Here is an 11870-nt window from a genome sequence, read left to right as displayed (position 1 = left end):
TTGCAGTCAATGTGGGGATTTACGGAGTATAACGCACTGGCTCCACCTCACAGCTGTTAGGTTGTTTCGGCACGCAGGGCGCAGGGTCCGCGCGCTGCAGAAAGATGGGTCCAAAACCCTGTTATCTACGTTACATCGGGTCTCGAGAACTAATATCCGGCAAAGGCGATCTCAAAATTGCCGTCTTCAGGTCAATGTGACCCGTCTAACCATATACTTCATCCAGAACGGTCACTATTCCGACCCATCGGAAGTATACCTTGGGGCAGGAAGAATGTAAAACCTGGTGCATATCTTCACGGATATATGTCGATCAATGCTGAAATCGATGACTTCGGCTGCGGCCCCCCACTCCCCTGGATTTAGGCTATATGAATATCTTCACGAAAGCTGACAGGGTTCCTGCATGCGATGTCTCGAATGAGAACGAGGCTGACCCTCTTAGGACCAGCCTTATGATTCAGTGGCTTTTTGCGCCCCACTTGGAAGTTGATCTGTACGCGAAATCCGGAATAGATTTGACTTCTAAATGCCGATGGTGCAGGCTGGCAGTTGGTTGGCTCGTATGGTTCCTACCTACCCCTTTTCTCCATAGTGAAGTATTGCTAACTTCTGCTACGTGTCGTGCACCGCTGTCCATGCTATCGACCGTTATGTGCGGGGCGAGATGCTCTCTAGGCCTCGCTACTGGTCGGGTTTGGGTCCAATATCAGGAAATATGCCCGACGCGCGGGTTCAGATCCTAAATCCGTACCTAAACCTATCCACCCACGGGTTAGATGTATCAATCCATAGTTTACCTATAAACCTCACGAAAATTGTATTGAGAACATACTAAATAAGAGTTATGGGAAACGTGTTATTCGAGCCTGTATATCCCTGATGTTTGCTCTTCTTATCAATTTACAGGTTCTTACGAAGAGCCTATGCGTGTAAGATCTAAGCCTCTTCTTGACCCGCGGGTTTTGTCGAGCCCTAAGGATGTGCTGTCTTGCCAAGAGTCTCCCTAGCTCGCACTCGAGAAGAGGTTTCATAGTAGGACACACTAGACCTTGGTGAAACCTCGGGTGTGCCTCATATCTCAGGGTCCTTTAGCTGCCAAGGAAGCCCCACAGAGTGATCCTGCATATCAAACAAAAGCATCCATAGAAGCTGTCCTAATGCACCAACTGCGTAGTACGTACTCTGCAATATTCAAGCCCTCTTCTAGAGTTTCAACACTTTTGCCTAAATAGCTCTCTCCATAGAGGAAATATCAAGTCGGCCGCAAATGCCTATATATATCCCTCCAAGTCAATGATCATGACTTTTCTACAACACATCCGGTCGCTATCGATTTCGATCCCAATCCAAAATGGTCCAATTTTCATCCATCGTTCAGTGTACCCTCCTTGCAACTGCTGCTTCGGCATACGTGACGAGCCGACAGGCAGCGGAGAGCCTTCACGACGCCTTCACCGCAGCTGGGAAGAAGTATTTCGGGAATATCGCGGAGCAGGCTCTGCTGGAGAATCCTCAGAATGAGCCCATCATTGCTGCGGACTTTGGCGCTTTAACTTGCGAAAACAGCATGAAGTGGGATGCCACTGAGCGTATGTTGTTTATCGCTACTACATGGTTACCACTGCTGACCCCAGATAGCTACCCAGGGGGGGTATAACTTTGATGGAGCTGACTATGTTGTATGTTCTCTTTCTTCCCTTCTCTTTGAATTTTAATAATAGGATATAGGTCAATTATGCCGTGGAAAAGGGGAAGTTGCTTCGCGGACACACTCTTCGTACGTTTGACCCGTCCTCCACCCATTCAAACAGGTGTACTAAGGAAGAAATCCCGCAGTCTGGCACTCCCAGCTCCCCTCATGGGTTTCCCAGATCAGTGACCCTGCCACTCTGACCGGTGTCATCCAAGACCACGTCACCACCCTGGTGTCCCGCTGGAAGGGACAGATCTACGCTTGGGTATGGCACGTAGCATTTATCAGGGGTCAACCCCACTGACAGTTATAGGATGTGGTGAACGAAATATTCGCTGAGGATGGGTCCCTTCGCGAGAGTGTGTTTTCAAACGTCCTTGGAGAGGACTTTGTCCGGATCGCGTTTGAAGCTGCCCGTGCCGCGGACCCCGACTGCAAGCTTTACATCAACGATTACAAGTAGGACCTTATGACCTCGGGATATGTGGCGGTATGCTGACTACACGGTCTAGCCTGGACGACGCCTCCTACTCCAAGACCCAAGGGTTCGTGAGCAAAGTTGGTGAATGGATCGCTGCAGGAGTTCCAATTGATGGGATTGGTATGTGGCTCGCATGTCTATTCCAGCACGCATAGTACAAACTAACCTCCTCTAGGCTCTCAGTCTCACTTTGGGTGAGAGCTTTCGGACTTAGAATAAAAAGAACTCATCATACTGACTCTAAGTTTTAGTGCTGGAGGCTTCCCTACGTCTGGCGCCCAGGCAGCGCTTGAGGCGCTTGCGTCGACCGGTGCCTCCGAAGTCGCTGTTACCGAGCTTGATATTGGAGGAGCCACTTCGGACGATTGGGTCAATGTAAGTAAACCTTTCCTTCTTGCTAGTTGAACAGTACTTACAGAATATTCTAGGTTGTCAACGCGTGTCTGAATGTTAAGAAATGCATCGGGATTACTGTCTGGGGTGTGTCTGACAAGGTAATCAGCATCTTTCTCTTTCCACTGGTGGCACAGCTGGAAGCTAACAACATCTAGGATTCCTGGCGCGCAGACGAATGTCCCTTGTTGTTCGATGTGAACTACCAGCCAAAGGATGCTTACGGCGCTATCATTGCCGCGCTCTAAGCTGAGCGTGATATCTATCTTGGTTCTGCGACGGACATAAAGTCAGATGGTGGTTGGACGTTATTCAGTTTCAAGTATCAGACTGTCATTCATCTTTAGCACTTAACCACCCTATGCTAGTACTCAATATCGCTATCAATAGATGGCAGTCTGCCTTTTCACCTACATTGGTCGCTATCCTACATGCATACAAACCAAGCCCAGAGCACCAGCGACTAGATAGATCACCAATATCTTGTCAATGCTCAAGGATGCTACACATTCTCCTCAGTAACCCACAAGAGAACACTCTCCTCCTCATCCTCCACCACATCCCTCTAAGCTGCCCAGGACAACGGATGTGGTATACAACTGATCATTAAATTGGTATTCTGTCGATATACCGTAAACCAAACCTCTATGACATTGACTACCTAGTGTATACCACAATACAGACCGAATATATATATGATTCCGTGTGTTTCCCTTTTTTATCAGCCTACGGGTGCCCAATAGAAAACTATGGATTCAAGATCTAAAGTTCTAAACCTGTGCGTAACGGCCCTAACCTATGGATGCAGACCGAGGTCTACAGACGACAGTGATGCAGCACTTCGATCATGCTAGCCGCTAGTCTGCGAGCATAACAACTGGGGTGGCGGCATGCTGTTACAGATTTCAGCACTTACTCAATCTCCAGCAGATGATCAAGCTCGAATTCCACTTCCCACCCTTGTTCTTCCAGCTCCAGATACCCAGGCACACTCTGCTCGATGATCCGGGCCCACACGTCCCAGTTACTGCGGGAACAGTAGGCGGGATGGAGAAACCGATTGCTCTGTCGAGTGGACTCCAAGAGGTCGAGGATCGGAAGGTCCATATCCAAGCTACCGTTCGTTATTGGACAACAATTGTGACCCCACACAGACCAAGAACGTTATGGGGAAAACAAACGGTTCATTATACTATGGCGGTCTCCCGATAGATAAGTCCACAATATCAGACACCAACCGACCCATCCACATGAAACCCATAACTTAGCCCATATTCCACGGCCGGCGGGAGACAGAAGCACAGACACTTCCACTGGAGCCAAAGTCTACAATAGTAATCCGCCCGGTGGCCAGTCCGGGTGAATCGACCACGAACCACGCGTGGCCTGGTAGGTCGAACACTACCGTGCCCTGCCGGGTCATGGCAAGTCGTTAAAGTCTGCGGCGGCGAGGTACAGCGCAGGAAGGATCTCGGGGAGCGTGATAGTCGTAGAAGAAGAAGAAGAAGAAGAAGAAGAAGAAGAAGAAGAAGAAGAAGAAGCTAGGAACTCCGGGATATGGCAGCGAGGGGCCGCGCCCGCCTCTAACCCTTCAAAGGGGTGCACTCCGAGCCATTCATCTTGGTAAATGTAGAGAAGGATCAAGAGTTTGACCAGGTGCACATAGTTGCGCGGATGGGTGTGCCTATCGACTGGTGATAGGCATAGGAAGCGTTTGTCTGGCCTGGGCGGGGAGGAAACTATAGCTGGGTAAGCGAGAGCTGATGCGCAGGCCGGGGCCCGACTATGATACGAGTCGCGAAATTCCTGGCTGGCAGTCGCCCATTTCCCGACTAGGGTTCCTGATTGGAGTGTCGCTGGCTCGAATTCTTGACGACTCAAGGACTTCAGGCAATATCGACCCCGATAAAAGATTATACAAGATCAAGGACGTGACCGTAAAGAATGCTTCAAAGATATACTACAGACCACCGCTAAGTTAATGTTACGATCAGCATGCACAGATGGTCCCACCGGTCCCAATTGTCTAACCGGCGACCATATCCAGGCCCACGGATACAAGAAAGAAGGATCAAGCCTGATGTATATCTGCCCCATTCTAACTGAACCGGAACGAGGTACAAGACAAACCCCAGAACTACAATTACTGTACTTGTCTGCTACTCATCTTTGTGGGCCGTGGAAGAACAACCTGAGGTACAAGGTGCGGGAATTCGATCCTGCAGCCTTTGACTGCCTTCCCGTAACGCGGAAGGTTTCTTCATTGACATCGAGAAGGAGAGTGTGTCTGGTGGAGCTCCCGAGAGAAGCTGGAAAAACCAGCTGCGATGCTGGAGGTGAACTTGCCTGTGGCTTCTGCCATTTTGACGCGCACCTATCGGCATTGTGAGACGGAGGACCCCATCAGTTCAACCCTGCGTCCCCTTTGCACGAATTCTTGTCTTCGACGCTTTGGTAGCTGGCTGCCTCGGTGTTCAATCCAAAGCACGGGTTCGATATGAGATCCAGAGCTGATGACGCCGATACTTAGATCATGCAAAATGAAGTTGGGAGCCTGTTCGCGTTTTGCGATTCGATGCCGGCCCACGTCACTAATCTTCTAGCGAACTTATAAAAAATCGAAGTGCACGACGACAATGCTGAGAATTATGAGGGCAGTACCAAATCTAAATGGAACTGCGTCGGACATCAGTGCCCAGCTCATGGCTACCTGACTTGCTATCGAGTAAGAACCGTGAAGAAGCATTGAACCAATACTTCAACTTGGCCGTGTTTTTCTCCGCAGACATCTCAACCTGGATTCCCTGATTCTGAATATCATTCATCCACTGTTGTGCTTGCTCTTCCATTTCATGAATGTGCTTTTGCGCTTCTTCTTGCATCTCCTTTATACATTCATTGGCCATCGTGCGTACCTCGGAAGTACCATCGTCGACCTGCTCGCGAAATTCGGCTTCGTTCGTTTTGCATTCGTCGAAGAACTGATCGCGAGACATGCTCACGGCACTATCGACAATCTCATCGACGATAGGGGATATGTGGCGCTTGATTATCGTCTCGATGTATTGTTCCAGACTGCGGCGTGTAATCGGCTCGTCCTTGGCAAAGCTGACTTTCTCCGACTCCGATGCCAGGCCATTGTCTACATCGTTTGGTATGGCTAGGAGATGATCGTGTCGTGATCCAATTAGTACTTTACGAACCTGGCCATCTGACAAACTACTGAACTCATGTACAAGATACGCAAGTCTGTTACGCTCTGTGCGGCCAGGAGAGGAAGCATGTGTGAAGCAAGTTGGACGGATTGAGGACGGGGACGGAGGGGATGGGGGGAGAGTACTCGGTGTATCGGGCTCGGTGGGAGAGCCCCTCGATTGAGGGGATGAAAGGAGCGTTGTTTTTCGTGTTTTATTGTCAAGTGGCATTGGATCTAAATATTATTAATGGACTATTGAATGACAATAGCACATAAGACGAAAATAAGAAGAGAAGATACCTCTGCGCCGTTTTCTCACCCCCTGCTCAGACACGGACTGCTCACAGTATGGGGGTGGGTCCACCTGCTTCACCTGCTCGGACACGGACTCCTGACAATAAGGTGGTGGATCGGGCGATAAACAAAAGACATGCCAATCTTTCTGGACCGTGCGGTGGCGAGCGTGGTCAAACGGCTCTGCCTCCAGACTCTTTCCTCGCAGGGCCTGCGAGAACCTTTCGAGCTTATGGAGTTCTTTATCCCCACATTGTCGTCTGGCAAAGTGTATACGGAGAAATTCAGATCGACAGATCTTTGCAAATGATTGGAAATTCAGGTCTCCTGGTGTGGCTGGGCTTAAAGACTCCGTCTCAGATGGACAAACAACAATCCCGATCGTACGGAGTGTCAAACTCAGTGTTGAGACTGCCGAAACATTGGTGACAAGCGCCGGGATCGTGGGAAGCAAACCAGGTGAACAGAGGCCGTCGTTGCTAGTCCTATGTAATACACATTTTTCGACTCTTTCTGGGGGGATATTCAACCTCACCTGTGATCTGACACAAGGGTTAGCGAGATCTGCCGTGATCGAAAGGGTGATGGATCCTCGGTTGGCAGTTTCATCATGGAAGATACGAAGGCTAGCACGACAAGAAACATCGAAATCGGGTGTATAAACAATCACTGCTTTGTTCAAGACCCAGGGCGAGTTTTGCGATGTGGTGGTCATTGTGTCCTTGCAACATTCGTTGGATTAAAATGGAGAACCCTCGATGCATCGAGTAGCCCTCCCACCCGGGCTTTGGAACAGCGTTGAGCAGCCCTGACTCAGGTAATATGTCGGATCAAGAATGATGATAACAAGATGGGAGTAAAGTGGTAAAAGCTCTTGCGGTCTGGTCACGAGTACGTGCCCAATCCGAAGTCAACCAGTGAAATCGGAGAGTCCTATGAGAACACAGGAATGGCAGGACTGGCGGCGAGAGCGGCAAAAAGCAAATACTTCCTTTACTGATGTCGCAAGGCGAAGGAGGATGAAGAAGAAGAAGAGGAGCAGGAAGAAGACATGGCCAGGGAGAATGGAAGGACGCGGCTGGGACTTGGCGAGTTGGGAAGGTGGGCCACGTGATGATCTACGATCTGGACTTTCCCCATCAAAACACCAGAATTCAGAGGGCAGATCTTTGCTACCGCTTTGACATTCCGCCTTCCTGAATCAATACTAGTGCGGTACGGATGGATCCAACTCTCCGATTTACGAATAATCCATTCCAATGATATCTACCTTGCGATAATTGTGATACTGTACGAACTTAACTGTCTCGGTATGGATATCAACTAGATGGAGTTGGTCCAGATCAACCTGATCATGAAGGACTGAACAGATCAGTGATTCAGCCTGCTAGCATAAATGAATAGAATCACCATGTCAGCTCCGGCCTGTTCAGGCAAGTGGTAGCCTCTAATTGTGAACAGAATCGTTCTTCGCCAGCCAGCTTCTCAGTCATGTGCTCAGATAGTTTAGGAATCGCAGGCCATATTTCTCGTCCGCCTTGTTGTTCTTCCTTCTTTCGGTGCTCCATGAGCATTTCCTTCACATTCTCCTGGAAATGAATCGGGCCCTGTCATCGCCAGTCAGAGAAATCTCCTCGTTCGAGACTATGCTGCATACCTTTTCCTTGTCTGGGTGAAGCTCGCCGTTGACGAAGACCCCGGTGCCCAGATTGCCCTGGGCGCCTACACACAACTCCTTATCCTCGTCAAGCACTTGCCGATAGAACGCGTTGATATCATCGAACTCTTTGTCCGTCGCATCTCGATGACGATATACCTCGTTCTCAATCTTGCTCTTGGTTGCGGACACCGGGATCATGCGTTGGATATAGAAGAATTTGTCACTTCTTGGTCAGCGACATACGTAAATGGCCGGATGCTTTACTTACGTGACGGTAACTGATGTGGTGGGGAAGAAATAGGTAATAGCCCGTTTAAACTGGGCATCGGTCTGTTCTTTGTTGAAGATGTGATGCTCCATGTATCCTGCCGTTGGCTCCACGCGATAGCGAGGAAGATCCGATACGCCACTGATGAGCGGATGTGAAGTCGCACAATGATAGCACTCATTATAGTTCTCAATCACCCCCTTCCAGTTTGCATCCAAGTCCATCTCCCAGTAGTGATCGAATGTGTATTCCCCAGCAAAGTCGAAGTCTTGCATCCGTGGCTGCTCATCAATTCTCTGGAAGTCGTCCTCCCATCTCACATCCGGCGAGCCCGCTTGCAGATTCACCCAAATGAAGCCGGCCTTGTCGATGTGAACATGTACGGGGAGTAGCCCATGCTGGCTTTTGTCGAATTCGGGAACAGTTTCGAAGCGCGGTGCCTTGGCAAGGTTTCCCTTGAGTCCGTAGGACCACCCATGATACTTGCAGCTGAGAATAGAGGTCGATCCTGAACGAGTTTGTACGACGGGGAATGCGCGGTGCCGGCAGACGTTGTGGAAACCATTGATATTGCTGTCACGGTCTCGGATCAAGAAGAATGAAAAGTTGGCAACGGTGAAGGAGAGGAAGTCGCCTTGTTCGGTGAATCGGCTCGAATGGGTGAGGAGCATCCAACGCTTCGAGAAGATAGCTCGGCGTTCCAGCTGGTACATCGCCTCAGAGCGATACCACGATGCAGGAAGCCCTCGCGGAGGCTCTTTCTCTGGTTGCTTGGAGGAGAAGCCGAGGAATTGCCACATCTTCGGGAGAGATTTGGGTATTATCGTGGTATACCAAAAAGTAATTCCAGATTGCCATCGTCGCGAAGACCTTTGGGACACCTATATACGAGATAGGCGGAGCGGGGAATCACTTGGATTACTTGGATGGAGAGGGTCTCAAGAATGGGGAGGCCGATAAACCATCCTATATCAAAGATGGGGGCAGTGGGTCCCCGTTCTACACAATCATAGACTCTTGACCAAGACTTTAATTTCAAAATTCGATTTACAGGTAGCTAAAGTCGGGATTCCACCAAATTACTTTCTTGCCGAATACTCCAATGGCGATCCACCTGATCATTGTTAATTGGGCTCGTCGACTATCACTTGGATAAACTCACATCGGCAATATGATCATAACCCAATAGCTTCGGAGCCAACCCTGGGTCTCTCCAAGCCAGCGCCTCGCCTTCAGGTGTGGGTGTCATCTGCATCTTGCGATCTCTTTCCTCTTGTTCGGGCCCGTCGTGTAGGTGATATAAATATTGTTGGATGTTTCCTCGGTCAACGACCATCTTTGTACGCTCCTTACGACACTGTTGGAACACAGACAGGGCGTGCCTTTTAGCCTGGAGGAAGTCTGGCGACGTCTTTGCGACATCATCACGGTCAGGGAGGCGAGATAGGCATTCGCCCTGAACGGCACCGTCTTCGAAAGCCATACCGGCCCTAGGAGATGATAGTTAGCTCTAGACTAGAGGGCTCAAAAGCCGGATCATACCCTGAAGCGAGATATGGCAGAGTCGCATGCACGGCATCGCCCAGCATTATCCATGAACCGGATGGATGAGACCAGTCGAACTCCCCGAAACGGATGCAAAGCCTCCATTTCTGCACCGACTGGCAGAGCTTGAGTAGCTTTTGAATACTACTGGTGTCAGTGACCGAAGTAGCCGTAGAAGGCCTGTAGTAGTTACCTACCGTGGATCCCAGCCTTCAAACAAGGCGCACATCTCCTGCACGTTTCCTTCGATCGTTGATGCTAGGGAATCCTCCGGGATATCGTCTGGCACAAGCAAGACCATGTTGAACAGATCTCCGCCTCGAAGTACGTAGTTCACTGCCAAAAGTTAGCTAAATCAAATAACATCATCGAATGCAACAAACCAGCATGAGCATCAGGACCCAGCCAGTAGTTGACCTGCGGATGGTTCACAAAGGGTGCCAACTCTGGGTCTTTTCGCATCTCTTCAGTTGACAACAATAGGCGATATGCGAGATCCCCCGTCTTGACCGGGGGATCGCTGCGCCCAAGCAACTCCTCTGTCAACTTTCCAAATACACCGTCGGCTCCGATCACCAGATCTCCTTCCCATTGCCTCCCGTCCGCTGCGACGACGGTTGCTGTGGCGCCATCATCGCTGACATGGACGGTTGCGATGCGTGCATTGCAGGTCATTCGTACCCCTAGCTCCAGAGCTCTGTCCACAAGACACCGCTGGAGATCCGCACGATGGAAATCCCGATACCATGTTCCAGGATAATTGCTCTCGGATTCATGAAAGTCCATGTGGGAGATTTTATTCCCCTTCCATCCGATAAAATTACAGACACTTGGAAACGTCATATACGGGGTCAACGCCTCCTCCAGGCCCCAATGCTGGAGAACGCGCGAACTGTTCGGAAGAACTTGAATACCAGCGCCGACTTCTTTGATCTCCTGGGCAGCTTCGAGAATGTGAACAGCGTGACCGACGAGAGCACAGCTAATGGCGGAGCCCAGTCCTGCCAGGCCAGCTCCGACAATCAGAATGTCAAGTCGGCATGATTGGGAGCGGGTTTGTTGTTGCTTAATGTGAATGCGAGGGGCCATGCTGAAGGAAAGTGGACTAGGTGATAGGAGTGTGGGGTGTGTCTTGAATCCTATTCAGAGATGCACTTCTGTATTTGAGGTATTTATGAGTAGCTCGTTTGTGGTTGAGATCCCACGGATCAAAGATGGGGGTTATCTGTGCTCACCCACCTGCCGATATCCGACACTGCAAGGGGTACTGCTATATCTGAGGGGGCAAAACCATGAACTCATGCGTTACAAGACACGGAAGAACATTGACGCTTCTATCTAGCTTCTAAAATTTGCATCATGTCAAAAGTAGGTGTTTCATTGCACTATCCATGTCCAGGCTAACCGATCAGTTTTCGCTCCAAGGTCGAACTGCGCTAGTAACAGGGGGAGCCCGAGGTTGCGGACTCGCCTTTGCGCGTGGACTGGCTGAGGCAGGGGCAAATGTAGCCGTCTTCGATGTCGTAGATCCAGACACTGCGTTCTATACCATTGAGAAGGAGTATAATGTTCGCACAGCGTATTACAGGTTGGTAATCCCCATATCATAAATGGTATATGGCTGACCCAGATAGAGTCGATGTTTCGTCGCAGGAATCGCTTGAGAGTGGCTTCTCGCAGTTTCAGAAGGACTTCAACAATGCTCTCGATATCTGTGTCCCATGCGCTGGAATCAACCGCCATCTACCCTTCCTGGAGTTTACCTACAAAGACCACCACGATCTGGTCTCGATTAATGTACTTGGTCTATATTTTACTGCCCAACTGGCGGCAAAACAGATGATTGCGAACGGGACAAAACATGGGAGCATCGTTCTTGTAGCTAGTATGGCTAGTCACATTGCAGTGCGAAGCCAATTGTGCAGCGCATACTGCGGAACCAAAGGAGCAGTTCGAGCGATGTGCCCAGCCATTGCAAAAGAGTTGGCCGAATACGTGAGTTTTGGACCGTGCTTTCCAAGCTTTGACTGACCATAATAGGATATCCGAGTAAACTCCATATCTCCTGGGTACGTGCGAACAGAGATGACTGCAGCTGTAGGTCGCCCAAGACCCAATTGCTCTGCTGTCCCACACTGACTTTTTGGACAGTTCCCCCATCTTGTTCAAGGTTGGGAGTCGGAAGCCATGAATGGGCGGATTGCCGAGCCTGAGGATATCATGGGGGCGTGTGTTTTCCTAGCGAGCGACGCCAGTGCGTACATGACGGGGCAGGATATCATTGTAGATGGGGGAGTGACCCGATGGTAGTGAAGATGGAGATGGAGATAGGGCAAG

General features: G+C 50.0%; 5 protein-coding genes across 5 annotated transcripts; 3 read left to right on the top strand and 2 right to left on the bottom strand.

Moving 5' to 3' along the window:
* Nucleotides 1–1354: 1354 nt before the first annotated feature.
* AO090701000887 (endo-1,4-beta-xylanase) lies at nucleotides 1355–2818 on the top strand (the record flags this gene model as incomplete). The annotated part of the gene is made up of 10 exons (XM_001823616.1): nucleotides 1355–1592; nucleotides 1642–1682; nucleotides 1732–1780; nucleotides 1840–1961; nucleotides 2010–2155; nucleotides 2209–2297; nucleotides 2353–2371; nucleotides 2429–2552; nucleotides 2606–2671; nucleotides 2729–2818. 10 exons carry the CDS (start codon nucleotides 1355–1357, stop codon nucleotides 2816–2818), a joined length of 984 nt encoding a protein of 327 aa, XP_001823668.1.
* Nucleotides 2819–5952: 3134 nt separating this feature from the next.
* Nucleotides 5953–6489, top strand: AO090701000889 (uncharacterized protein; the record flags this gene model as incomplete). Its single annotated transcript, XM_023237108.1, has 2 exons — nucleotides 5953–6000; nucleotides 6067–6489. 2 exons carry the CDS (start codon nucleotides 5953–5955, stop codon nucleotides 6487–6489), a joined length of 471 nt encoding a protein of 156 aa, XP_023092325.1.
* A 977-nt stretch (nucleotides 6490–7466) lies between these two features.
* Nucleotides 7467–7918, bottom strand: AO090701000890 (RHO alpha subunit C-terminal catalytic domain-containing protein; the record flags this gene model as incomplete). The annotated part of the gene is made up of 2 exons (XM_003190309.2): nucleotides 7467–7667; nucleotides 7718–7918. 2 exons carry the CDS (start codon nucleotides 7916–7918, stop codon nucleotides 7467–7469), a joined length of 402 nt encoding a protein of 133 aa, XP_003190357.2.
* Nucleotides 7919–7984: 66 nt separating this feature from the next.
* AO090701000891 (uncharacterized protein) lies at nucleotides 7985–10622 on the bottom strand (the record flags this gene model as incomplete). The annotated part of the gene is made up of 5 exons (XM_023237107.1): nucleotides 7985–8050; nucleotides 9151–9478; nucleotides 9531–9677; nucleotides 9731–9869; nucleotides 9917–10622. 5 exons carry the CDS (start codon nucleotides 10620–10622, stop codon nucleotides 7985–7987), a joined length of 1386 nt encoding a protein of 461 aa, XP_023092326.1.
* A 302-nt stretch (nucleotides 10623–10924) lies between these two features.
* On the top strand, nucleotides 10925–11843 carry AO090701000892 (SDR family oxidoreductase; the record flags this gene model as incomplete). Its single annotated transcript, XM_001823620.1, has 4 exons — nucleotides 10925–11121; nucleotides 11168–11528; nucleotides 11574–11630; nucleotides 11685–11843. 4 exons carry the CDS (start codon nucleotides 10925–10927, stop codon nucleotides 11841–11843), a joined length of 774 nt encoding a protein of 257 aa, XP_001823672.1.
* Between the last annotated feature and the right edge of the window lie 27 nt (nucleotides 11844–11870).

This window comes from Aspergillus oryzae, chromosome 5 (assembly GCF_000184455.2).
Source record: "Aspergillus oryzae RIB40 DNA, chromosome 5".
Lineage (NCBI taxonomy): Eukaryota > Fungi > Ascomycota > Eurotiomycetes > Eurotiales > Aspergillaceae > Aspergillus > Aspergillus oryzae.
This window is presented reverse-complemented; position numbering and strand designations above follow the sequence as displayed.